The 27,618-nt window shown below is 42.0% G+C and overlaps 6 protein-coding genes across 6 annotated transcripts; 2 read left to right on the top strand and 4 right to left on the bottom strand.

Annotated features, from left to right (window-relative positions):
* Positions 1 to 3,680: 3,680 nt before the first annotated feature.
* On the bottom strand, positions 3,681 to 5,213 carry MELLADRAFT_85843 (uncharacterized protein; the record flags this gene model as incomplete). The annotated part of the gene is made up of 8 exons (XM_007409244.1): positions 3,681 to 3,715; positions 3,765 to 3,872; positions 3,942 to 4,043; positions 4,102 to 4,276; positions 4,336 to 4,399; positions 4,448 to 4,553; positions 4,634 to 4,960; positions 5,039 to 5,213. 8 exons carry the CDS (start codon positions 5,211 to 5,213, stop codon positions 3,681 to 3,683), a joined length of 1,092 nt encoding a protein of 363 aa, XP_007409306.1.
* Positions 5,214 to 6,324: 1,111 nt separating this feature from the next.
* On the top strand, positions 6,325 to 10,897 carry MELLADRAFT_105982 (uncharacterized protein; the record flags this gene model as incomplete). The annotated part of the gene is made up of 5 exons (XM_007409257.1): positions 6,325 to 7,196; positions 7,720 to 8,171; positions 8,275 to 8,780; positions 9,672 to 9,777; positions 10,470 to 10,897. The coding sequence occupies 5 exons, from the start codon at positions 6,325 to 6,327 to the stop codon at positions 10,895 to 10,897; spliced, it is 2,364 nt and encodes a 787-aa protein (XP_007409319.1).
* Positions 10,898 to 16,678: 5,781 nt separating this feature from the next.
* MELLADRAFT_105981 (uncharacterized protein) lies at positions 16,679 to 17,472 on the bottom strand (the record flags this gene model as incomplete). The annotated part of the gene is made up of 3 exons (XM_007409243.1): positions 16,679 to 16,745; positions 16,829 to 17,251; positions 17,330 to 17,472. The coding sequence occupies 3 exons, from the start codon at positions 17,470 to 17,472 to the stop codon at positions 16,679 to 16,681; spliced, it is 633 nt and encodes a 210-aa protein (XP_007409305.1).
* A 3,688-nt stretch (positions 17,473 to 21,160) lies between these two features.
* Positions 21,161 to 22,455, top strand: MELLADRAFT_85841 (uncharacterized protein; the record flags this gene model as incomplete). The annotated part of the gene is made up of 4 exons (XM_007409258.1): positions 21,161 to 21,629; positions 21,702 to 21,870; positions 21,948 to 22,288; positions 22,427 to 22,455. 4 exons carry the CDS (start codon positions 21,161 to 21,163, stop codon positions 22,453 to 22,455), a joined length of 1,008 nt encoding a protein of 335 aa, XP_007409320.1.
* A 1,419-nt stretch (positions 22,456 to 23,874) lies between these two features.
* Positions 23,875 to 24,763, bottom strand: MELLADRAFT_62722 (uncharacterized protein; the record flags this gene model as incomplete). Its single annotated transcript, XM_007409242.1, has 4 exons — positions 23,875 to 23,934; positions 24,041 to 24,193; positions 24,279 to 24,653; positions 24,716 to 24,763. 4 exons carry the CDS (start codon positions 24,761 to 24,763, stop codon positions 23,875 to 23,877), a joined length of 636 nt encoding a protein of 211 aa, XP_007409304.1.
* A 659-nt stretch (positions 24,764 to 25,422) lies between these two features.
* MELLADRAFT_85840 (uncharacterized protein) lies at positions 25,423 to 27,486 on the bottom strand (the record flags this gene model as incomplete). The annotated part of the gene is made up of 6 exons (XM_007409241.1): positions 25,423 to 26,160; positions 26,256 to 26,408; positions 26,495 to 26,640; positions 26,690 to 26,888; positions 26,968 to 27,303; positions 27,370 to 27,486. 6 exons carry the CDS (start codon positions 27,484 to 27,486, stop codon positions 25,423 to 25,425), a joined length of 1,689 nt encoding a protein of 562 aa, XP_007409303.1.
* Positions 27,487 to 27,618: the final 132 nt, after the last annotated feature.

Here is a 27,618-nt window from a genome sequence, read left to right as displayed (position 1 = left end):
TGTCTCAAGCATGTCGGTCAGTTGCGCGTCGTTGAACATAGTGAAGTCGGTATTTTGGTTGGAGGATTCGGCGATGGTGGATACAACTTCATTGCGGGTCACAGTTGGTGTTGGTTTCTCAACTTGCTTCTTTCGACGAGACGGCCGGGTTGAAACACGGGGTTTTTTTATTGTGACATGCTCGTCAAGCATCTCAAGCAACCTTTCACGAGTCCTTTTGTGATTTGCTTTCAATGGCTTGATGTTGATGTTTTCATTCTCCGAAGCTGAACCCCCAAAAAAAGTCAGTAAGTGGTTTAGTGAGAATGGACGTCCAAGATTACAGGTACGCACCAGGTTCTGATGCCAGTTCTGATGCTGAACTGATTTGGTCTTTTTTCTTGACTCAATGGCTTCCTTTCACATCTTTCTTGCGATCTTTCTTGCGACCAGCGGAAGGAGCAGCAGAAGAAGAATGAGTGGCAGGAACATCAGCAGTGGAAGGAGCGGTGAGAGCTGGCAGATCAGAACCTCGACTCAGGAGAATACGGGCGCTTGGAAGGAGCGTAGTGCGTTTTGGTGGCATCATAAATTTAGACAAGAAGTGTTAATTATGTGAATAACAAAATTGGGAGAGGATAGCACAAGTGGGGGGTAGTAGTGAAGGTGAAATTATCTTTTCAAATCCGATGAGCTCGAATATATATACAAGTTCAAAGAGAAAAATATGTTGTGCGATGCGCTATAGATGATTACTATGCAATCCTTTGTGTGATGTCTCCAAAGTGACAGTGCGGTCTATTGTGAGCCTTTCATTACTTTCGTGGAGATATTTTGTGATCCTTTCATCGATTCTGTACCCAGTGGATACCATATGGATACCGCAAGAAACTTGGAAACCAAACTGTGGTACAATATTCAGCTGACCAGCGTCCAAAAGGGTACCTACTACCAATGCACGCCAAGCTCTGCTGGTTGTACCACATGATCATGACCTCGTGATAGCACATCAAAGATTTCTAATATATGTGATTCAAGTGATCAAAGAAGCCAGATCTCGGGCATGATCATGCCGAGTTTGTGTTTCTTTCAAATCATCATAAGCTCTTTGTGCTTTGATACAAAAAGGTTCTAATCTTAATAATTGAATGTTTTTATTGGATGATCACGGTTTTTATATATGAAGGAAACTAAGAAAGTTCACAAGTCAAGATTTTGAAAACGCTCCCTTGAGCTTTATTAGCAAAGATATATGTAAAATCAAATAAAAGTTATATATAAATATGATTTAACAAGTCTATCAAACTTGAAGTAATAAGCAGAGGGGCAGTTGAGCAAGTTGGGCTGTTGCATCACTTGCAAGTTGAAGATATATCTTGATGAGTAAATTGAGTCCATCAAGCGTGACTTGATGCTTTTGACAGTTCACTTTGACCATTTGATTTATGTAGCTCACGATACAATATCAACAAAGTTACCGATGAGTTTGAAGGGGGAGTTGTGAGTGACATGAGACTTACACTCACAACTTCAAAGGAGGCAAACTTCTTCGATGATACTTTACATGTGTAACAAAAAAAGGGAGGGAGTTGAGATAGAATGTTGGCCTCTGAATGACAGCACGCCTCATCCAAGTGAACTTAATGAGTAAAGAAATGAGACAAGTCACAACACCGGTTGAAAATCTACTCCAAGTAGCAAAAACTGACAAGACTTCTGATAATGATGAAAGATACAACTCGTTGATATATTGAACTAGACATATAAGAGGTTATGATCTTGTGTATGATGACATTTCAATCAGATAAAGGAGAGTCATTGTCACATGAATCAGGGGTTTCCTGACTTTCATCATCCTCATCCTCAGACTCGGAATTGTATAGCTCCTCGATTTTAATGTTACTGTGGGGCCCTAAAATCTTCCTGAGAACTCTCTCATGTGCCTTGATATTTATGTGAGCTGAGTCCAGGTCGTGCTGTAGATCAGTTGCATTGACGTTGTAGAACTTATAACCCAACAAGGGTTATACAGAGCTGGAAGAGGATAATCTACTAATATAATGACTAGTAGAAGTTGTCTAAGGACTGCTCTTCTAAAACAACACAATCAGAAAGAGCTCTGTTGTATTGAGTACTGATAAGGCACCAGAGAAATGTATCTTCACACGTATTTAAACTTCAAAAAGCACACTTTGTATTACTATCAACACTGCTATAGTGTTATTCCCAATTGATAACTAAAGAAAATAAGCAATATCTGATTGATATTATTCCCAATAAGTCTTTATGACTATGATACTAAAGTAAATTTCTCTTTATAGCTGTAATAAAGGGTGTATTTAAGTGACCAGGTACTATTAAAATAAGTTTATGATGATAAACAAAATAATAATGGCGTAAATGATAAAGAAAAAAGGGGAACAACAGTCCCAAAACCCTCTCAAAGTATATATAACAATGTACTAGAACTTTTACAATGGTCAACGGCCTCAAAACCAATCAAATCCGCCCAAAATTCCCTAAAAACCCTATGATGACGCAATGTAATGATTTTGTTACTAATAAGTGATGTAATTTTCACAGCTAAAAGTGATCAATGACGCAATAATATGATGTACAGCACTTCTTATGATGAATACAGGTGATTTTTTCCTTGTAAACTAGCTGAAAACCAATTTTTGAGATTACAAATTTTTTCAGATGTGCTCCAATTTGTGATTACTAAAGTGCATCTTATAGCCCACGTGCTACTGATCATTTCTGACACCTACATGACCTACTTCTGATGAGTGATGAGTAAGATATTGAGTTGTGAAGTTAAGGTTTTTGGTGTTACATGTGACTTGTGACTGTAAATTCGAGATTCACACCAATTCTTTATTTGCCTTATAACTTTTTACACACACCTCCGTTACTAATGATTTAAAGTTTGTACATCATGTAATCCACTCTTCTGCGTTGAATGAGCCATCTACCAACCTATTCTGACGTCATTTGGCATATGTAATCAGCTGAAAACCTCCATTTTCCACGAATTTCACCCATTTTCTTCACTTTTCACAGCTACTACTCTCTTTTTTCTTGCTCATGTAATATGACATCATCATCTATAACCTTAAAAATCCCGGAAAATCCTCTTGGCAACCTTAAATTCCATCACTACCACTATTACACATCCAAACTACACGTGTACCTCTTGTTTACCAACTTCGAAAAAGTACCTTTTCCCTAATAACTTTTGTTTCTGCTTATCAACCTTGAAGATTAAAATTGTCATAGTATAATATAATGTTGTTCTTTCATATTCTAACCTCATAATACCCATAACTTTATTTTTACTAACCTAAAAACCATTTTCCAACTTTTATACCTATATTTTTGAATTTTTCTTATGTTTTTCTTTCTTTCTTTTTGAAATAAGTTTGTAAGTAAACTATAATGATCTTATGTATAATGTGAAATAAAAATGATGTAATGTTGACCTAATGACCAATACATAAGCCTACAAGAGCTTCAATTGATCAAAAACCTCCATTTCGAATTTTCTTTCCTGCTGAATCCTGCTAATAAACTGGTAAACTGGTAATTGTGAATTTTTTAATTGATCCCATAAATTGATCACCACAACGTCCATAGCTTCGAGTCTACTTTCAAGTCTGGCAATGTCATCCTGTGCTTGCTGCAGAAGAGACGAATGCTTCTCAATCACAGAAGCTTGAACAACCAACTAGGTCAGCTCAAAGTGATTTTAAGGAGGCTTGGAAGATGCATTAGACACAACATACCATTAACTTGTTCTTGTTGTAGATCTTGAAACAGACGGTTGCTGGCCTTTTGTTCTGCAATCACGAGGGAGCTCTCCAAAGACGCTAAGCGTTCCTCCAAACTTTGAACTGCATCACATCATATTCAGGAAGACGCAAGGTCAGCATACAGTCGAGATTGTATTATTGGAGGCTAACCTTTTTCTTCTCGTCTTTGCTCCTCTTGAATGACATCAACACCGGTTTTTGGTTTCGAAAGGTCTGCATGCATATTGATGCTTGGGATATCACGCCCAAATACTGGGAATGTTTTGAAGGTCAGCGTTTGTGAACCAGATAACAGAGATTTGATACCTACCAAGATTCCCCACTTCAAAGATTTCGGTATCTGAGAACTCGATGAGATCCACATTGTCGTTATGATGTGTGGCTGGATTTAGTTCTGGGACGACTGAAGTGGCTGTGGTCAACTCTTTTGAAGCATCGTGGGGAGGTGCATAGATGGATTGTTTGAGGGTTTCAAGTTCATGCCTCTCATCTTCATTGCTGACACTAGACAGCGTGGAGACATGCGCTGAAGGATCAGGAATACCATGTGGCCATTTAGAGACTTCTCGCTTTGCTGGTCGAGCCGCTTTGGTCTTTGATGGTTTTGCCTGTTGTGAAATTGGGATACCATATCAGTGATTCTGGAATTAGCGTACTTATAATTAGTCAACTTGTCATCGTACTTTTTTGTTTTGGAGTTGGATGCATTACTAGTTGCCTTTGCTTCAATCTTCACCTTGATAGTTTTTGCATCTGTTTCACCTTTGATAAAAAAGGGCTGCTATTAATATATACATATAGCTTTCAGACTTTACAAGAAGGACGTGTATATTCTAACTTACTGATACCAAGGCGCTTTGTTGGATAAGGAACTTCCAGATCTTGAGAAGCCAAGCGCTTTGGCAGTTGTTCCTTGGAAGACTTGGAAACGTCTGGTGACAAAACTCGAAGTTTTTCAAGTGCTGGAAGAGGATCAGCCACTTTAGTTGAGGCATTGGATAAATCGGGTACCTCCAAACGTTGAGAGGCCGAACTGTTTTTTGATTGTGCTTTGGCTTTGAAAGAGTTTATGACAACCGGAGACGTAACTTGAAGATGTTCAAGTGTTGGGTAGGCGTCAGGGCTTGCAGAGGTGTTGGCCAAAGCATTTGAGGCTGAATCGTGGAATACTGTTGACAAGGGCAAATCATCATTACTACGTAATCAACAACTATAAAGAAAAGAAAGACAAAAACTATTGGACTCACTGTGAGGCTGTACGCTTCGAACGATGTCGGCGACCTTGTCTTTGTTAGCCTTGGATCTTACCACAGTCTTGGGGTGATTGATACGAAGCCAGTCCAACATGATCTGTTTGTTAACAGGCGGGTTGTCTGGGTCAAGCACAGCATCCAAGTTACCTCGAATCGTGGGTTCCAACATGTTATATAGGTGAAGAATGGTTCGAGTTCAAACGCGCAAGAAGCAAGATGAAGAGTTATTATGAGGAAAGATAAGAGACAGATCCAGATCCGTCTTGAGGATGAAAGATTTATAAGGAAGAGCGGTGAAAAGTAATTCGTGATATAAGTATCACAAAATGATGAGGGTGAAGTAAAGATGAAAGCACACAGTGAATAACAGGTGATTGAAGTATGATATTCAAGATCCGTCATTGATGATGATCTGGAAGATAAGAGCCGCAAGGTGATGAGTGAAAAGGATTAAAGAAGACAAAGACGTCTGGATGAAAGAAATACGGAGAAGAGGAGAACAAGTATGAATCACAAAGGGTTGAGCCTGGTTGAGCGACATCATTCAGACTCGCTTGATGATCAGGGTACTCCCAGAGGCTTTTGTTCATGACTCACCTTAGCATGGAGTTTATTTGTTGATGTTGACATGTAATTATCACCAAGAGATCTGAGAGATAAGATAAATGCTATAATTATAATTTCTTTACGTATATATAAACTTATCCTTTTAATCATCACATTGAAATCTAAATGTTCTTTTTGGGATTTACCAACGTCAGATTGCATATAGTACATCATTGCCATCACCATATGCAGCAACCAAACATCGAGCCATTATAACCATTGGTTACACGATGAGATACACTTGTTTGATAGATGACTTGCCCCCTGCCCACAAATTGTTCTATCGTAGCAAACAACTGATGTTAATTCTGAGTGCCCCAATTTTTCTCTATGAAGCACAATAAACAAAGACAAATGAGTCAAGACATGACAGCATAGGGGTATCTTTTGTTTTTGATGAATCATCAACTCTCTGCTGAAGTTTCCACTTGACTCTTTATATTTCATATCATCGTGTCATTTTCCCATCTGCTTGATAAACCACCGTTATTGCATGAACTTCGTCGAAAGAGTCTTGGATCCCCATCTAAAGCACACTCTAGTTGACTCGTTCAGGTTTTGTAATTTTGTTCAGGTGCATATTTCTTGTCACGACCTCCCAGATCCATATTTTTTCAAACTCATTTTTTCAAATCGCTCAAATTGATGAATCCCTCCTCCTTTAGACTCCTGAAATGCCACCAGGTCGAAAACGTACACCCACTGCTTCCAACGGCTCACCGCTTGCTGAGACTGCTGGGCCTTCTGGACACAGTCGTAGTCCAACAGGTCCCTCTCATCCTTTGGCTCCTCCAACTTCACCTCTTGCAATGTCAGGCACCCATCATCTCAAACGACCACCCCTCAAAGACCCGATTTACGCAAAGGTTAAAGGTCTTTCAGAGAATCAGCGGCTCTTCCTTGTACACAACTTTGATAAAGTTAGCCATAAGCCTACCAAGTTACAATATTATGACTTCATACGCCTATTCAACCCCAAAACCAAAAGCCGCCCGAGTGATAAAAAAGAGTCCCTCAAAGCAGCCTACATTAAAGAGGTGCGACCCCTACTCAAATCACAAATCCTTCCGCCTGTTTCTACGACTATGGAGACCAATACCAAAGATGTGGATTTCGACCCCCTAGGCCGCAAGACCACCAAAAAAATGCTCATCGACGCCATTGAGAAGAAGGACCCGTATGCAATGATCCCAACTGGGGCGACTATTGATGATGTGTTGGTTTTGTATAAACACTATGTAGACCCCCAGCTCAACCTTCCAGTGAAGACACGATTCAACAAACGGCCTAGAACTATCCCTATGAGTCGTCTTAAGGGGGAAAGTATGGAGGATATTCTACTAGCTCTCCGTTACGCTGCCCCTTGTGTGTTTGTAAGATTGTTATCTATGAACAAGAGTACTCTCATGGATCTCTATATCAAGTTTGTCCATGACAAAACCCCTAGCAGTACCCTTATACTTGGATTTCACTATACCATCTTGGACCTCTCGGCCTCTGATTTTCCGGACTCAATGGACCACCGCAATGGACCACGATTTGAGATGTAAGTTTTGGTTTCAGCTTTGTCTTTTCCTCCAAACATGTGATCAGAACTTTCTATGCAGAAGATTGACCTCAAGCCTTCCAATTGTCAAACATTCAGGAAACTCATGTCCACGGTATTTATGTACCCATGCATGTGTGTGATCCACAAATACGTCACCAGGGGATTCTCACTATTACGCCTCTGATCGGTATTTCTGCCCTGTCCTATGTGTACTTTTAGCTTTCTCCCTTTCACCTGTCTTCAGCCTGACCCAAGCTAGAATCTTTCTCTTTTGGTAATCTGCTTTTGTGCAATGGCCGTCTTGTGAATCTGTCTCATCAATCCGAAAATCCATCCTATCACAACAATCAAAACAACATCATATCTTTCACATTGCGTGGTCTCTAATTTCTATTATATTTCTTTTCTTATACCCTAAAATCCAAAAAACTATTGTGACCGTTCTTTTATTGTCAGATCAGCTTTGAAATCAATCTTCTCAATTTCTTACTTTTAAAATTTCAATGCCTCCACGTAAAAGTCAAACCCACCAACCTCATCAAGTCGTGTGTGTATGTAAAGCATATGAATGTGGTGATCAAGAATACCCAGACACCAATGGCATCTACCACCCGGGTGTTGAAGTCTTACCAGAGACTCGCGCGGCTCACCAAAGAGCCGATCGTCGAAACAATTTACTCGAACCCACCAATAACATAAGTCACTCAATCCAAGGATCCACTCCTTCCGCTCAGGACGACCTGCTTTTGACATTAAATCAACTTCAGATAGGATCACCTCCCTCTTCCAGTCAAGATCATCAGATCCACCACGAAACTACTACTGATATTGATGAGAACTGCCCTCAGGAACACAATTCCCCCTCAACTCACAACCTAGATTCATTGTCAACTCACACAGCTCGACAGCCCACCGCAACATCTCAGTCTCCATCCAAAGAGTGCTCAAAGGCAGTCTTGGCAAAAGCGTCAGGTCAGCAGATTTTTAATTGTGGTGAGTGTTTTTCTAAAATCCCCGTAATCAAACTCCCAAATGAAGAACGCAACTGATGCTTGGGTCAATTATCACCTCCTAGACCATTTCCATAGTTTTGAAATGAGATTGATAAATCCTCTGATTCTTCATGTTGCTCTTACCACGGCCATTCTCGATATCTTTGGTAGATCTTCAAATTCAATCACAACATGGATTCTTGATGTACAGAGCATCACAATCAAAGTTTCAAGCACCTGGGGCATATTGCCCACCAAGTCTCAAGTCCATCAACTTATTCCCGAAGAGATCAAAACTATCAATCAAATTCCAGCATCAGTCAGCACGGCATTTGGATGGTTGAGACTTGATCCAATGCTTACCTACATGAATTGCTGTAATTCATGCTTCACAATGTATCCGGAGACTCGCGTGCCATCTCGATGCCATCATTGTATCTCAGCTATACCCGGTGGCCCTCCTGATTCTGTGAATCCTGTCAAACCGGTCAATCCAAACAATCCAACCAATGCTATTCCGCCTTCTTCAATGGCAGATCTTGAGCCAGATTTCTCAGAAAAGATTTGTGGCGCGCCTCTCTTGAAGTATGTGCGTGGCGAACAAAAACCGGTTTGGCTTTATGCCTTTCAAAGGCTTTCTGATTGGCTTCCACGACTTCTTGCTCGCCCTCATATTGAGAAACACCTTGATATCACCGCAGCCGAATCATCAAAGCCATATGATCCTAATGCTGAAATAAATGACATATATCAATCTCGAATTTGGAAAGAGTTTCGTGGATCTGATGGAGAGCAGTTTACAGCTGATTCTAGTAATTTGACATTTGCAATTTTTGTGGATGCAATAAATCCGTTTGGTAACAAACAAAGTGGACATCACACCTCAATCACCTTTGTTATATTAGTTTGCCTCAGCTTACCTCCTGACCTTCGTCATCAACCTGAAAATGTCTTCATCGTGGGAATTGCTCCTGGACCCCGTGAACCTTCTCTAGAGCAAATGAATTGGATTCTGCGACCACTTGTCACCGAACTTCAAGCTCTATGGTCACCTGGGTTACTTCTATCTCAAACTCATGAATACAAGAATGGCCGTCTTATCAAAGCTGCACTCTTGGTTTTTGTAGCTGATATTCCATCACTCCATCGCTGTCTAGGATTCCCAAGCGCTACCGCAACGTTCTTTTGCTCGTTTTGCCTCCTCACTAAGCAAGATATCAACAATCTCGATGAAACCACGTGGCCCCCGCGTACCTGGTGCCAGCACACCAAATGGGCATTTGAGGCTCGTGATGCAAAGACGGTCAAGGAACGAAAACGCATATTTAAGACGCATGGAGTCCGTTACTCGGTCCTTATAGAATTAGAATATTGGAACATTATTGAATATCATGTTGTAGATTCAATGCATAATCTACTTTTAGGTCTAGCTTCATGGCATGTTTGCTGTTTCTGGGCAATGAAAGACCTTCAAAACGAGGAAGAAAAAATCGAACCCATCAGTACTGCCGAACTTCTCAGGCTTGTAGCTGAGCACTCAGAGCCAATACCATACGATCAATCACCAGCTGAAAACCCTCAAAAGGGTCAGGACGAATCTGATGTTGCGTTCAATGATACTGATTTTGCTAATGACACATCTTCGAGTGACCCGGATTTTGATCCATTTGACGATGCTGGATGGCGAGGAGAATGGCACGCTCCGCCACTTGAAGAGATTGTCTTTGATGCATCTGTCCTTCGCCATATCAATTCCATTCTCCCAAAAATACATACTCCCACTTGGATCAAACGTCCAATCCTGGCTTTAGGAAAAGCAACCTTTGGAAAACTGAAAGCCGATGAGTGGAGAAGTCTCATAACAATCCAGCTTCCGCTCGTACTTATCCCAATGTGGTCAGGGCAGGATCATGTGAAAAAGTTGCTCCTCAAGAATTTCATCCATTTAGTTTCACTTATAAACTTAGGTCTCAAGCGCGTCATGAGCCCATCTCACATCAAAGGCTACCGTTATCATGTTTGGAAATATCTTGAAAGTTCCGTACTGATGTTTCAACACTGTAAATTGGCCCCAAATCATCATGTGTCTGTCCACCTTGCTGATTGTCTTGAGAGGTTTGGGCCGGTGCGCGCATGGTGGTCTTTTCCATTTGAGCGCTTGATGGGCAAGATACTGAAAGCAGGTCACAATAACCACATAAGTAAGTTATAGATATTGAAATAATTCAATCAGCATTTGCTAACCAACTATTGCTCAAACTTTTTGTTCCGAATCCAGCCGAGCTCGAAATAACTTTCCTCAAACAGTTTTGCCGCGCTTCAAATCTTCTAGCTCTCATTGAAGATGGAAAGCTACCAGATGCTCTCAACCAGTATACCTCAAGAATCCAGGCTTTATACAGGCCACTGGTTCGGCGATCAAACAAACTATCTCATTCTAAGCTTTCACCCCTATCTGATACTGTCCTCAACCTAATGATCAAGTACTTGAATGGTACAAAGAATGAAGGCTGTATTTGGCTTCGCCCCAATGATTGGGCTTTGCTTCCCACAAGTGAATCAATTGGCTACTCTCCTCTACAAGCTCAAGCACAATTTCACAAATGTGTCAAACACGGTGATGGATTTGTCTCAACTTTCACCAACAATCCAGACAACTGTTGTATACATTTCAAGAACTCTGAAAATACTGATGGTTTTGCTTGAGTGTTTTCTATTTTTTCTCATTCTCGAAGTTCAGTATCATCCAAGAACATCACTGATGTGTGGTTACATGTACATTGTTTTCCTCCTCTACCGGCTTCTCAACGTGATCCTTTCAGATTCCCTGGTCATGAAGAAGTACAGTGCGCTTTGCGACTGTGGAGTTCTACGACAAACAAGATTATAAAGCTTGATGAGGTAGTTGCCCAATGTACGTGGATCATGTACAAACCGGGCAAGATGTGCAGCTGGGTAGATCTACCTACAATAGGGATGATCATTCAAAGCCGCTAATTGTATGGAATGTAGTTATGACGATTCTTTTGTGTTTTATTGAAAGATTTGAGATTTTAAATAAAATCACCTCTTGTTGTTTACAACCAATTGAATATTTGAAACCTTTTATGGCATGTATTTGACAGTGTATTTGCCAGATAAGAGCACATTTTAACAAGGTATTACATGAGGTGACATGTGCGTGTGGGTACAGTAGAAAAGAGCCTCTCTGTATCACATCTCTCATTTTCTCATCAGAGGAGTTTAGAAAATTCACCATATTTTTTGGGCAAAAATCATTTTCTAAACTCCATGGTAAATTTTCATTTTGGTGTAGTGAAATATGAATGTCACATAAACCTAGAAGTTGTGGCAAGTATACGAGCGATAAAATATTTATTCAAATACATTTTAAAAGGTCATGACCAAGTACCTGAATCTCGCAATGAAGGTGAAGGAAGAGGATTGAGATCATTGGGACCGGGTGTTTGTTCACAATCACGTTGACTTAGCTTAGATTTGGAGCTCGAGTCTACCAGCAGTACACCTGAGGCTTCCAGCTCAGCAATTCGTAGTTCAAGCTCAGCTTGCTGTTCCAAACAACGATTAGATGTGAATTCAAAATGATGAGATAATAAAATCAAACTAGCTTCATCTGTATTTTTGAAAGTTGATTTGATTTTTATTTTTGATTTCAATATCATTTTCTTGATTGTCCTCATCTGCTCATTGGTTTTGTTGTTATTAATATTGAATGAATGAATTTAAAGGTGATTGAGTTTGAAGTTCAAGCCAGAGATTGAAAGCTTCTATGGGGACGATTATTTTGAAAAGTTTCTAAATGATTAACTTGGAGAAAGACGGGTTTGGTTTGGTGAGATGAAGTTGTGGGTTGGTGGATAGATTGATTGAGTTGGATATGAGCAGTCACCAAGTTTTCAAACAACTATGCCCAGGCTGAACGCCAAGCTCAAAGTGGCCAGGTTGCTGAAGATATTGGGTGTTATGTTACTTTCCGAGTATGAAATATACATATACTCATCATTCTTTATTTGATCAGCTTTGATTTGCCAAAGATCTATACCAGGCTGAGACCGGCAACAAATTTACCTTTGAACATTGCTGGGTGATTCTTAGAAACTCCAATAAATGGAAGGACTTACCACTAGACAATGGAGGAAAGCTTACATTGTCAAAGAAAAACCCTTGAAAACGGGCACTACCATCTTCCAACCTGACTTCCGCTGATGAATTGGTGATTGAACTGGACCAAGGCCAGAACAACAAGGGTGAATACTCTATGACCTCTCTTTCAACACGTCCAATAGGCACAAAAGCTGCAAAGAATGCCCAAAAAAGTCGTGATGAAGATTGCCTGTCTGCCAATTCTCAAATTGAGGACATCAACAAGTCCAATCAAGCACTGGCTGCTGCAAACGAGTCTAAGGCAGCGGCTCTGCGCGAACTCGCCGAGGTCAAGATTATGTCACAGGATCCTAAAGGTATGGAAGGAGACCGTCACAAGTACTACTTGATGAAACAGCGCGATGTGCTGGCTCGATACAAGGCCAGGTAAGATTCATTCCCCACTTTTCTCCTCTTAAAGTTGTGCTCAAGGTATCCATTTTTTTTGGCTCATTTAGCAAAAACTCTGGTGGCCAGATTTGAAAGGGAAAGTCTTTGTAAGAAAAGTTGTATTTCTCTCTCATTCATTTTGTACATGACATGCAAAATGAACAAAGTCCATATGAGAAAACAACTATGAAGCTCATCAGAGAATGAGATATAGAGCTAGATCATTTGAGTAAACAAACGCAACAGATCCAATGTTTAAAACCAAATCGATTGAGTGAAATACGAGCTTGATCTCTTTGAGTAGGAGATCTAAAAACAAGTAATCATTGTAAGAGACATTAGGAGTAAAGATTTGATCAGTTAAAAATCAGATTGATTCAGTACAATTCAGTATAGAAACAAACAATTCATACAAAAGGAAGATAGAATCGAATCAATCGATCTTCAAATATCTGATCCATTTGATCAATCATCAGCTCCAATGTGTAAGTTAAATTAGAATTTTTCAATGAATTAAGTTCTGAGTCAATAAACATGAGATACATCTAGATCTTTTGATGATTTTTCAAACCAAAACAAAATTATCTGGGTTGATCCCAATATTGCCATACATGAGCAATAAGATCAGACTTCAATAAGGACCAGGCGCACTTTGTCCAGATTTTTGCACTTCGTTAGCAGGTTTTCCACTGCTAGAGTGGTTTTTGAATCTGGGATCTGCAGAGGAACTCGGTTAGAGTGCAAGTGACATGCTACAGAGTGTCACTCGCTCACCTATCTAAAACCGTGCCCAATGTTTGAGATGTCCAATGATTAATTTTACCTTGGCCTGAATGATGATCTTGTGTTCTATCAAATTCAAGCTGCAAAGCTTTCCCTTTAAAAAGATTGAACAGAAACAAGTAAGATTCCGGAGCTCAAAAAATCATTACAAAATGGCTACCCCAACTGAGAAACAAGCAAACTAACCACATAGAGTTGGATTTTAGGAACTATTTGACTGAGGAGAGCGGACACAATTGGGCAAGCATATACACAATTCGAGCATGTGTGGCTTACATGCATTGCCACACCCGAGACCTTTCACAGAAAAGAACTCCCAAAACCCATGGCTCTTTGCTGTGATTTGACCTTGCAAAGTTCATGCGGGCAACAAAATTTGGACAGAAGGGCAAATAAAATCACTTTCAAAAGGCCAAAAACTGAATGTTTGACAGCGATGATGTCAAATAGTGAGACAATCAAAAGGTCCAGAAATCTGCCTTTTTGATTCTTTGCTATGCAGGGAGAGACATCCGGAGTAAGGGGTAGATGACCATCATACACTCATGATAGATGAATGGATGATGCCGTGCCTCACTGAAACTATGTGAGGCACGACAAGAAGAAAACAAGTATCTTGCTGTTCAGACTGTAAAGGACGTCTCAAAAGGACAATTGACCCAAATTTGAGACCAGAAAGTGAGAAAACGTGAAAAACAATGCAGAATAGTAATGAACAAGCCGGGAAATCTGTGCCTGGTCTCTAATTGGCTGTGGATCTGGCAGCAATGAACTCTACCAAATCTTCAAAGATAATCATTGCGAGAGTTTTCAGATACTGGTGGTCCTTGCGGACAAGCTTTGCAGTCTTGACGGAAAATATTCCAGATCGTGTGTTGATCTTTATCCCGCTCATCTTCAATTATCATGTTGTGCAGTATAATGCACGCTATCATGGTATTGATTAAGTCGGACTTGCACCATCCTTGTGCAGGCCCTCGGATGATGTGCCAGCGCCCTTGTAAAACACCAAAAGCTCGCTCCACATCCTTTTGAAACGCTTCTTGTATCTGAGCAAATGTCTTTATTGAATGGAAGTTCAAAGACATCAGTGTGCGCATTGGATCATTGGATTAATCATGATCAGGATGTGAGGTCACTTTGCAGCCTTCATCCATTGGGACAAGGAAGATGCCTCCATTGTTTATAGAAGATTTCATCCAATCACTATTGCTTGGACCTTGTTTTAAACCCCGAGGTCCAAAGAATCAAATCAATCCGAACAATGGCATTTGATGCTGCAGAGTATTGTTTAGTAGATACTGGTGTCTGAGATCCATTCAGGATCATTGTAGTAGTATTGAGTGACCACTTCTTGTGGGTATTGGGTATTTTGTCAAGCTGAGTCGTGCCTTCACGTTTTTTGAAATTTACAAGCAACTGAAGGTCAGCTGAATTCAAACTTGCTGCTGTTTTATCCACTGAAACAAAAGAAAGTAGAGTTAACCCTGGTTGGCTGTTGTGCACCACTCTATCTGATGCAGCACAACTCATGATCCGACTGCATTTTTCCAAACTCAGATTGCAAATCCAAGGTGAGTTGAAATCAAATGAATGCCTTTCAAGAATGCTCAGCTTTAAATGCTTATTCTTGCTGACCCTTGACCAAGCTATCCCCAAGCACATGTTGACATGGTATTCCTACATCTACCTTACAAATTGATCACGGCATTCTTGAATTGGTAGTACAAGTTCAACACCCCGTGTCCTTCTTGTCCTCCTTGTTATTTGAATCCATTTGTATATAGAGAGTCTGAATAGGAAACCCAGGATAAGCATTCATTGGAAAATGTCTCAATACACTTCTGCTTATCATTTTTTTGCACTTCTTTTTGTTGTCTGCTACAAAGTGTGAGACAAGTGTTAAGTACCTTCTTTGTCTTACTTGACCGTTATCTTTCTTCAAGACCTTACTACTAGAAATATCAATTTGATCTGCTCAATCATCGATTGGTTCTATCACCAAGTCTCTCCAAGTAAATATGATGGCAAAAGGCGTAAATGATTGGAAGGCTCCACATCTGCAAAATATAATCAGACATCCATTGACTTGTTGCATTACATTTAAAATCATTTTTCTGCTTTGGATCCTACGTGCAAATTGCACGTGTCATGATATACCAAAGTTTGTATTTGAGGACCACTTTTGTACTGCATCTTTGTCCTGCATAGTTGATGGAGCAGAAACACCAAAAAAGTCCACTGCAATCCAAAAAACGGAGTGTATGACCATTGGGGGCTACTGCAAGAATCAAATTTTGCTACCCATTTTGTTAAAACAAAACGAGAAAGATATGAATAGTAGGTGACTGACGGAAGATATCATCATTTGATCCGTTGATCCGAATGGATGGTGAAGGAGAACTCACAATTATTGAAATGCACAATAATTTCAATATGCAGCCAAAAACTTTGGAGATTGACCCATATTCATTTGGATACACGGTTGGTTATAGCTTCTCAGCGTGTTATTTGCGCTTGGAATGAATATGCATCTGGGCGCGGAAGAACACGTCCACTATTGGCAGTGAACTTCTCATATAGGGGTTTACTTGGGCCAGTTTATTGCTTGGAGAATCCTAACCAGACAAAGCTTAACTCGGAAAACCATTTAACATACAAGGTTGTCGAGACTCAAGTATGAACATTTATATCCAAACTAATGAGAGACACTTATGATACCGTAACAAATCTTTGATAAAGATGACCCAAAATGGATAATAAAATTCCAATACAGGTATTTATAAGTGAAGGGCAGTTGAAAGAAGATGGAAGCTGTTTTACATAAAGGTATGATTTTGAATACAAGGAGTGTATATAAAGCAGTTGATATCATTATCTGGAGATAGATTGAGTAAACATCTATAATCCTGGTGCATTCCTTCACCACCAGGAGATATGGAGTAGACATCTTGCTCTTCCATAAGTGGAGAAGCAAGGATGGAAGGATCCTGTAATAATAAAGAAAGGGAGAGTATGTGAAGTAGATGATATAGATATATAATGAGACATGATGAAGTAATACCCGAAATTTTGACAAAACAAACAAGAATAGAAGCAGTCAATTGAGGGGGTCCAATTGAGATGTGATTGAGTGAATGACGATATGATCTAAAGATCGAATTCCTCCATTAATGAGAGGACATCTGAATCATGCAGATATTCTCGGATGAAGTCCCTAGAACATTGACAAATTGAAAAATAAAGAGTCAGAACTATACAAAGCAACACTCCATGAATTGAAAATAAAAGATTACATACCTCGATTGAGTACTACAGCGATGATCTTGAACCCAAAATCTGAAGAATTGAATTAATAATCGAAATATAGTCTTGTTTGACAATGGTGTCATTTCGATCCCGAGAATCTCTTGAAATTCCTTTCCGATTTTCCTTTTGATACGAGGATTGAGTTCTTCAATTTGAGTTGTTTTTTCTGGAGAAAGATCTTCTAGTGGGATCAGTAGAGAACTCAAGCCGGGTGCAACATATTTCGCGCGTTCGATGACGAGTCGGGTTTGAGGAGAGAACATAGTAACAGGGTGATATCCTGCGACCCTAGGAGCGAGAGTTACGGTAGTCGAGGAAGGTCCAAGACCAGCGCAATTCCCATGTTTCAAGAGTTTGTACTTCAGATGAGGATGTCTTGCGAGAAGGAGTTTGCCCAAGGATCGAAACTTGCGACTATGTGATGAGAACAGGATAAACCATAAAGTCAGCCATGAATGAAGTGGATCAAGATCAAAGAAATATAAGACATACTCTGGGTATGACCTGGCAGATGAACGTTTTGAGCACTTGGTCCGAATTTGTTGCCTGATAACCTCGGGAATGGAGGTGTTGAAAGTCTTATGATAACGAGGACTATACGCGTCACCAGAAAGCGGAGACGGGAGATATTCCATCGTACAAGAGACTAGTGATTCAGAGAGGAGTAAAAGCCGAGAGAAATACGGTGATTTGAAATCACTAGTAAGGGTTGGTTGAGGTGAAAACAAGAAGGTGATCGTGTTATTCAAGCTACTGTTAATGTATGGTTGAGATGATATGAATAAATTGGATGGAATGTGGTTTGGAAGTGGTGGTAGTGAGAAAGCTTGGTTCTGTATCCAAAGAAATGAAGTCAACAAATTTTATGATTGGGCGATCAGCTTTGAAGGATATTCTGATCAGCTAAAAATCCTGTATTTGGGGAAGACTTGCCGCGGTCACTTCTGTTTTTTTGTGATCACGGGACTTGCTCAACAAAGTCCAATTGTTTCATATTTGTTTGTTCACTGTATGTATCTCAAGGCCTTATTTTGCCGACTGAACTGATTATCATCGCGAGTGTTGCCCAGAGTATTTGACTTGTTTAGATTTATACAAATTCACTCTCTTCATCCTTAACTTATGATGAACAATTCTTCAATCCATCTCAATCCTTGACACTTTTCAGCTTGATCACCTTCTCTGATATCCGATAAGACTTCTGCTCAATTTAAAAGATCAATTTGTATTGATGAATGATAGGAATTCCATTGTATTTTACAACGGTTTGATCTCTTCACTTTGTTTTGTTCAAGTTCGGCCACTTCGAGTTTCTTTCAGATGCTCCTTTGTTGAAGGTTCCTGTTTCCGATCTTATCTTCTCAGCTGTGTCCTTCACTTTTCTATTTCCTCTCTACTCTGGTTTCATAAAATTCTTATCCTGGATTTCTGCTTGCTGCTCCCAAAACAAGCCTCTCAAGATTTCCAGATTCTATAGACGCGCAAAATCCATTCTTCCTTCAAACTCAATTTCAACCACGCCTGCGAGAATATCCAGAACCATCCGAGTTGATCAAAGTCACCGAACAATTGGATGAATATGTAACAACCAATGTGTGTCTTTCTACCTCCCCCTTGTCCTTGAATTGATAATATCCTTAAATTTTTGACTGAATTTTCTCATGTGTCATTTCAATAACGAGTCATCATATATTCATCCTTCTTCGACCTGATCAATTTAAGAGAAGAAGTTTTCCGAGGTGGTTTTTTTAGATTCAAGCTATCTTCTCTATATGTATCATTGCTTTTATTGTCATACAATCGGCTCAAATTGCAAATCTTTCTATCCTTGCTTGTTCAATTATGGACAAGCAAGATTTCTACGCCAAATGTCCTGGTGGTGAAGGAATGCCTTTCAATTTATCTTTAGATGCGTATATCATTCCAAATGAAATATCAAATTCTCGACGTCCATTTGCTTTTATTCTCTCATTGGTACAAACGCTCCTGCAAAACGACCTTTTAGGTATCTGAAAGTACAAAAGTATGGCATAGAGTGGTAATGTTATTTACAGATGCAATTTTTCAATTGATAGTAATACAACAGCGTGAAGTATTTCATGACAATAACCATGTATTCAAGTTGTTTCACAGCACATACCACCAATAAACCGAATGACTGTTCGGATAACAGTGAATATGGGACAAAGTCCCTCATATTTCCAAGAGACACTGTCTTGTGCTACAAGTCTTGTCTGCTTCAGATCACCTATCCTCCAGGATTACCGTACAGATGAGATGATTTCCTTTGTGACATTGACCCCTTAATTGGTGTTTATTGTCACTATGTCCTTTCAACTCGTGACGACGATGAGACGCAAAAACCTCTACTTTTGGTCTCTGGATCTACTCACCATGGAAAAGGATGGTATGTCTGCTTATGACGTCTTTCCAAGCGGTTTGATTGTGCTTGGAAGCTCTGTAATTTATTATCTTAAATAAATCAAACAAGTTCAGTTAAGTCCTCGTGTCTATAGATTGACAGGCTCAGCGAAATCGCTTGCGGGCTACACGCGATTGAGACACACAAGAAAACTCAAATACCAGATAAGTTCTCAAATATATGACAAGCACAACATAGAGAGATGACATTTTGCAAAAGTGCGATTTTTTAATTACTACGGCACCCTGAAGCTTATAATGAAGATCAACATGAGTCCAGGTCGTTCCAGATCAATTGTGTTGACACTGGTGAACGCGAGTGCAAGCTACAGCTCTCAGAGAGAAAGAAAGACTTACTTTTCTTGTCAACTTCTGATTTCACATTTCTCCTAATAGCTGTGCAGGTGAGATGGCTTCATCGCAATAGTGGGCATTCACTCAGTCTCTATTATCAATACGTCCATTCAAGTCATAATGCTTTTGGTCTTCGCTCGATCTCCATGAACAGAGTAGTAACCTCTTCGCAATCCAAAGCAGACATCTTAGTCTCAAAGAGTTGACAAGGCTTACGATTTGATGCGAACAAGTGGCTTCTGATTGATAAACAAAACGGATCCTTGTAATAGTATGGCTACATATTCAACTCCAAAGCTTTTGCTTTTAGTCTTTGCCCGATCTCTATGAACAGGACAGTAGCTTCCTCGTGATTCAACGCAGACATTTTAGTCTCAAAGAATTGACAAGGGTTTTAATTTGATGCAAATCAGTGGCTTGTAATTGATAAAAAATACAGATCCTTGTAAGTTCCCATTACATGATAGTTGGACCATCCATAATGATGGTGGGAGATACAAAGCCTCGAATAATATCACAATTGATTTCAGGAGTTGATGGTGCGGTAAATTTGATTGGGCAACATAGATGTCATGAAGAACAATCGGGATTCCAGGATGTAATGATTTGGAATCGAACAGATCGGATCCCGATGATGATGTTCTCCAAACATCACGATTTCCTAATGGCAGGCAAATACGTTCTGAAGTCGCGAACAAGGCCCACGACCGCGTATCCACCAATTTAAACCCTCGTCAGGAACATCGCATCATGAGGTTGAGGAATGATCAATCATAGCCATCGTACTGAGGTGAAGCGCGTCTACTTTTGATACGTTCGAGTTGACTTGCCAGGAGGGAAAGTGTGAAATGCCACAACACGAGGCTGTTTCATCAGATCACATCCTCCATGAGGTCGTTCAAGCTCCGATGATCCTCATGCATGTCTTATAGTCGTTCGTATGTGAATCTTGTAGGTTCATTTGGTTCACGTTTTGCTTGTCGGCTTGGCTCAAAATTGAGGATAAAAAGGACACGAGCGAACCAGAGAGCTCAGCAAGCCCGATCTCCACGTTGCTGATCTCGATGCTTTCACGGTACCGTGACAGAGGACCCGATCCGATCTGCGTCAATTGCCACAGCATGCTCGATAGCATTGGTGGGCATGCATTTGCGACGAGCATGCATTCAGATGCATTCTAATTTCTCAGGCTTAGAGCATCACGGTTCACCGGGTAGCCCGGAGGATCTGGGGATGGCCTGATACATCTCTGAGAGTCCTGAGAATTCCTGAGAATCCTCTGTTAACACATGCCTCATGGGTTTACACCATGTTAAACCCATACGTAAACCCATTCCCATACCATCATGTTTTCAACTTAACATCCAATAGCCGAAACCTTCAAAACCTTTTGACCATATAGTCCAAGGTTGCCTAACTGCCGGCCCATTTGTGGGATTGAGGTGTCATCCATGTGATACGCCCTTGCACTCCACCTCGTCGCCACCCATAGTCACCAGTGACCATACACCTGTCGCCATCACTCCAAGTCGATCACTCAACGTCATCATGCTATTGCGCGACTTTGTCGAACAACTCCGCAGGGAATCACCTTTGCTATCCGCCACTCTGACTGTGCCAGACTTCGTCCGTTTTGTTACGCTTGCCGGCGAGGTTCAACATTGTGCCGGTCAAAGCCTACGACTCACACCCAATCGAAACGCTCTTCTACCCTTCCTCGAAATGGCTCTATCACCCCTTTACTCACATGACCTGATGCCTGCCTTATGGCGCCTCTTGTTCCCTCATTTGGCTGCCTCCACAATCGACACCTCGGCTGCAATCCGCAAGTTTGGTCTACACCCAGAGCTATTGGGTACCAAAATGCCCGAAAGATTCTTACGTGCACCAATGTCCCACTGCCACCTATGCTCGCGTGACCAATCATTCGCCTTACACATCCACTCGCGTCTTGACGGCTACCTATACGATATCGATGGGGTCCATTCAATTCAGACAGTGATACTATGCTGTTCAAGTAAGCAAAGCCCTACCCTGGTTTTATTCTCCATCCACAGTCATCGCCTTATATTTACGTACATGACACCAGACAAAGCATGTGGCACTTTCTACAGACCCAGTTATTACACTCGAGACGACCTACGAATCTACTACTCGCAGGAAATGGGGCGCAATACAGATTACCTACACATCCACTGTCATTATTATATGACTCGGTGTTTGTCTCACATGTTTCGGGCACTCCAGATGCTGGCGCAGTGAGTTAACTTTAGAAAAACCCTACAATAACAAACGAGCCTTAAAGAGCTTGGACTGACTGATATTTGATCGTCAGCGTTTCACATTTCAATCTTGTGAATTGGTTTGGTCAGATCTTCGTAGATGACACCCCCGTCCAGACATTTGCCCCCGACCAAAGCTTTACTGCGTCCATGTCCGAGGACGTGTGCCGCGATGGTCTCATTCTTCATTCTTTGATGACTCATGCGGATCGGAGAGGAACTCAGCTCGCCGTCAACTCGAGTGGAACCAACAGTATACAGTTTGACGCCACCATTGAAGCCCACTTGGAACTCTTGTCGGTCGAGGGAACACGGTTCTGTGATCACTATTGCTCGAGTTGTGTCCGACTCACGTCCAGCGTTGATCCAGAAACTGGCGAACATTATTATAGATGTCAGTGTCTGCCTATAGTAGTACTCATATTTGTCCTGAAACTAACGACGATACACATTGACTGCTCTTGGAATTAAAATGGTCAGCTATCCGTGCTGTAGTAACCGACGGCCTGACCATTGGGCATTGGCGTTGTAGCGCCTCCACCCAGCAGTTACAAGAGATAGCAACCACGTTCGGCCTTTCAGCCCCTGAAGGACCATGTACGCAGAAGCTAGCGAACATTAATGACCGCTTCTGTCCGGATCATTTCGTCTTGCTCGGTGGTCGATGCAGAGCTCAGCCATGTGGCAAGGCTGCCATTGGAGATACAGAAACCTGTGAAGACGAAAAACACATCGAGGCATGGAAAAACTTCAAAAAAAAACCGCTGCAAACTTTTCACTCACTGCTCTTCTCAACCGCCCGGGTTCAAATCTGCCTCCGGATCCCACCGTTCACCTCGATCCCCAAACCGCTGAATTTGCAAACCTGGAGAGCATCCAACAGGCTGACAAGTCCCAAAGGGCACACGAAAGCGCCCGCGATGGAGGCGAGTCGCAGGCAACTGGCAAGTACGTGTTATCAAGATCACGGACGCACAATGATCAACTGGTGGTGGCGGCATGTGGAATTGTATTAGCCAGAAAAACTTTTTACAACGCGGAATCTGTGAGTGCGGTCAAAGTGAGTAAAACCTTCACTTTCGTTTACACCTGGCATAAATTTATGTTCTGATTCTCACGCCCCTTAGGAATTTCTTGAGGAGAGCTTCCCTCAAGGGGTCCCCGAGGTGGTCTTCTATGACAATGCTTGCAGGTTGACTGAGCATATATACACCGGGGATACTGACTGTTCGCGCTTCCTTGGAACGGTCATACCAGTGGATCCCTTCCATCATTGATCGCACGCACAAACCGACCAATTTTGCAAAAAGTTTACGGATCCTCATCTCTTCCCCGACATTCAAGAGGGGGGGCGTTGGTGTTTCGACGCTTCTGCGGAAGAACTGACCAATATCTGGTATGGTGGGTTTGCGTTGATTTGCCGCAATATGCACTCTTTGCTTTATAATTTTTTTTAGAAGAGATGGTTTACACGAGGAATGTTTGGTTGACTAAAAAATTGGACCAAAGACCCGGAATGCTGTTTCTGGGGGAAGGGGTGTTGTAAGAATTGTCTGATAATGATGTGTCATCTGATATTGCTGAATCTGATACAGCCTTTTAAGAAGGTCACCATATGTATGATACTTCCTGAAGTATTATTTGTGTATGAAATCAAATGAAAACGCATGACCTTTTTCAAAAGTCTATAAGATACTAGTTACTGTTGTTAGTTTTGCCTCACTCATTTGGCGAACAGACTGGATTCAGTCTGCTCACGCATTTTTTATCTGTCGCGCACTGTGGTTATATCATCATATCATTTAAACCTAGAAGTATCTGAAAGGTAAGTAGTGGGATAAGGTTGGTCAGGTATATTGACGATTGCAATTGCAAGGAAGGTGAATCTGGATGATTAACATTAATTAACAACTTTAGTTGTGACTACAAGTGATCTCAAAGCGACATGTAACTCCACCGATCAAAGAGAAACAGGATAGATCACATTGTGATTCGCAAAGAATGATTAAATGACCTGTCAGAATATCTCGGGAACCTTGCCTAAACAAGAATAGTCAAGCACCTAAGTAAAAGAGACAATCGTATTTGTCAGTCAATTGAGCACGGACATTGCCTGACGAGGAGGTGACATGAGAAAGGCACTTACTTGGACAATGAGGCGATGAGAGTCGGCATCTTTGGCGACCACCGAGCCATGGACCCACATGGTAGAACCCGAGTATATGTGCTTCCACTCAAAACTGGCCGGAGTCATATAGCCAAAAGAATATGTGATCGGAAATTCAATGACCTTTTGTTGCTGCGAATGCCGTTGAGTGTAAATGAATTATAAAGTGAGCCATGTAAGTCATTCATCAAATCACAAAGGATGCAAGTGGACTGACTACAGGGTCGTAGTACTCGTGTTGAAGGTTGACAGTCAGATTCCATAAACCTCCTTGATTCACTACATCGTCAAAATGGACATCAAGAACTTGGCCTATTCCATTAATCATTGCCCTGCCAGCAACGGCTTCACGTTCAGGATGGTCAAACCCGAGGAAGGTTTGGGTGTCAGATCCAAAGGTTATCATGCCTTCCCCAGTGTTAGAATCCTGGCCGAAGGGTCCGGAGATTTGATATGTCCTGTTTGCGCGGAGGCGGTCTGGGGGTATGACATGTCCATATACTTTGATGGGTTCCGGTATAACATCTTCCAAAACGATTTCGGTTGAGTTGGAGTACCACGGCATGAAATCATTCCCCCAAAAACAAACAGCCTAAAATGAAAAATAATAAGCCAAATATTACGGAGCAGGACCTGAATGAGTGAATAACTGACTTCGGCGGTGGTAGGTACAGTCGCGGTCATAATCGCTGGATAACCCATGTCAGTTAAAATTGATTGTGAGTGAGGTTGGGGCGGAGAATCCTGACCTTTCTCAACAAGTTAAATGAGGTCAAGAGACTCATCGGTGAAACGTACGACTGGAAAACTGGGTAAGGGTCCTGATGGACATCTAAGATACAACCCTGAAGACCCTGAAATCGAAACGCCAACAGGGTGCGTCAAGATTCACCCTGCGTAACTACTTCAAGATGCCATTGGTGTTCAGTCAGGGTCGCGAGCAAGGGACCCTGCGACGCTGCAGCCTTTGTGAGAGTGTTGCTTGCTCAACCCAAGGGTGGGCTGATTGAGGTTTCGGAAGCTCATGGAGTGATCAAAGGAATGTTTATCAAAAGATTCACATAATTGCACTGATTAGTCTGATTACCAATTTGTCAATAAAGCATGTACTGTACTCTGTACTACATAAAAAAAGGGTCAACACTGAGGTATACTGAATTACGAAAACATTAAATATAATTAAATTTTATATAACCACCGCCCCCACACTTTCGCTGTGTTTGCTCCATTTTTTTTACGCCAGCCTTGGCGTCAAATTCCTTCTTGTAAACTATACGAGCATCGCCAACTGTTGCGTTTGGTTCAGACTTAAACCTCTCGTTCATAACCTCGTATGTGACCAAGCCAATCCATCCGCGATATCAATACATAGTGCCCTCCACATATTTCCACTCACCACCAAAATGCTCCTTCCATCGCTGTGGCGCGTTGCCACCCTGTTGATCCTTATACCATGCGAGTATCTTTGCAATGGGCACCGATGATGATGGCCAGCCCTTTTGAAGTACTTGAGCCAAAACCAGATTGGGCAACCTGGGGAGAGTCGTACAAGATGCTGTCAGTGTAGCTCGGGTAGACAATGGGAGAATGGCCTCATGAATGTTCGCGTACACTTTAGAAGGTTCTTGTTTATCAGGGCTACCTGAATTGTCGGTTACATTTCCAAGCTGATTGGCAGGTTCTTGAGGTGCAGCATCTGGAGACCCTGCCACCGTGATATCAGGGTTGGATGGGACAGGGTCTTCCAAAGGCTGAGCTGTGACCAATTCGGGAAGGTCGGTGGTCAAATCGATGATGGCCCCGTGTGTGAGAGGAGGTCCTTGCTGGCTAGAACAAAGTGGTTTCGGTGGGTCCGCTGCATCTAACTGATCACTACTACTGACTTGACGTTGAGAATGGCCAGGTGACCCCGGGGAGGAAGGTGTATCGCATATAGGAGGAAGTGATGTTTTTGAGAGAAACGCGGAGGCCGGTGGCAAGGGACCAGATGTTGACCTACTCGGAAGGGCCGATTGGGGAACCACCGCAGACTGGAGACGCACAATGATGGTGCGTTGGTCTGTTGGGTTTCGACGTGGGTAGTTGACAAGTGTGTCGCACTAACAAGTTGATGTGGAAGGGTGAAATGAGTAACAAATCAAAAAGTGTATAGGAAACAATAAAAGGTGCCAGAGTGAAGTAGAGATGACTTTACCCAGGCCTTGAGTTTGGGATCCCATATGCTCAATGCTCGGTTCCACAAAGGGCCTACCGCTTTATGAACGGCCTCCAGCAGGAGCTCGCTTTGGTCCAGATAATATAGAGGCCACTGTGGAAAGAATGCGTCTAAACGCTGTGATTTGACCGACTGGAAAGGCCGCAGTAGAGACCAATACGTCCCTGGACATTGGTTAGTAAGTTGCGAAAGTCCTCACCGTTGTATAGCTAACTCACGTTTACCCATAAATGGATTGTGGCTACCTTGGTAATGTCAACCTGGCTTGAAGTCCGACGTTCGGCTGCTTCATCGCGCTGAGCACGGTTCCTCTGAATCATAGCCATGGTTTCAAAGGGCACTCGGCGCCCCAGGGTGTCCGCAGCTTGAGCCCACTTATGCGGATTTTTCCTGGGACGCCGGAACAGGTCAACGGGAGGAAGGTATCGTTCCGTTTGAAGGGCCCGAGGTGCCTGCTTGGATGACGCCTACTGCAGCAAGTTGCTGAGGTGTTATACCTAATGCGGTGAGTTGCTGATCAGTCAGGCCATGAGCATTGGTCGATGGAACACAAGGAACTACCGGCAGACGAGGATGAACGCGGCATTCCACCAAGGAGTAAGCGTTGCAGCACTGCCATGAATTCCCGGGCAAAAGTCAGCTTGCATAAAGAGAGAGAAAAATTGGAAGACTGACTTGATAAAGTACATACTCCAACGCAGTACTGAGACGCACAGCCTTGGTTGGCTGCCTTCTTGTGGTTTTGAGAAAGTGAACCCTTGTGTATGCGTTTACACTGCAGGGCTGGCAACGTTCGTTTTTTGGCGCGTCCTGGTGCTGGCCTAGCGTAAGGATGACCACGAGCTCCTTCGGCTCCATGCAAAGGCGCGTCTTCGAGGATTTGACCTTGAGGTGAGATCCGTGGGCCCCAGTCCAGGTAGGTAGATACAATTGGTCTGGGTACCCCAAAGTTGATGAGGGCTATCTTGTGGTTTAGTTGGTTGCACTTCCAAGTCTTCCAATTGTGTTCGTTTTGGGCAGTCAGGCACTATGTTTTGGTGGTAAGATTAAGAGTCAGTTTGCATCTGTAGGCATGGATTGGATCACGTCTTACGCCTATGAGCCAAGAGTCGGCATTGGCCCTCTGGTACTTCATCTGGGTCGCACACACTGGACAAAGTAGCCCTGTGGGACCATCCTTTCGCGGAAGAGGTAGCTTGGTGCCAATCATGGAATAGAATTCGTGGGTAAGCGTTGGGCACACCATGGTCTTCAAAGATCTCGGGTTGGGTCGTGGAGTGGAGTGCTTTGGGTACTTTCATGGGCGAAGACATGCTGGTGAGGTGTGCGTCCCAAAAAAGAG

This window comes from Melampsora larici-populina (genome assembly GCF_000204055.1).
Source record: "Melampsora larici-populina 98AG31 unplaced genomic scaffold MELLAscaffold_15, whole genome shotgun sequence".
NCBI lineage: Eukaryota > Fungi > Basidiomycota > Pucciniomycetes > Pucciniales > Melampsoraceae > Melampsora > Melampsora laricis-populina.
This window is presented reverse-complemented; position numbering and strand designations above follow the sequence as displayed.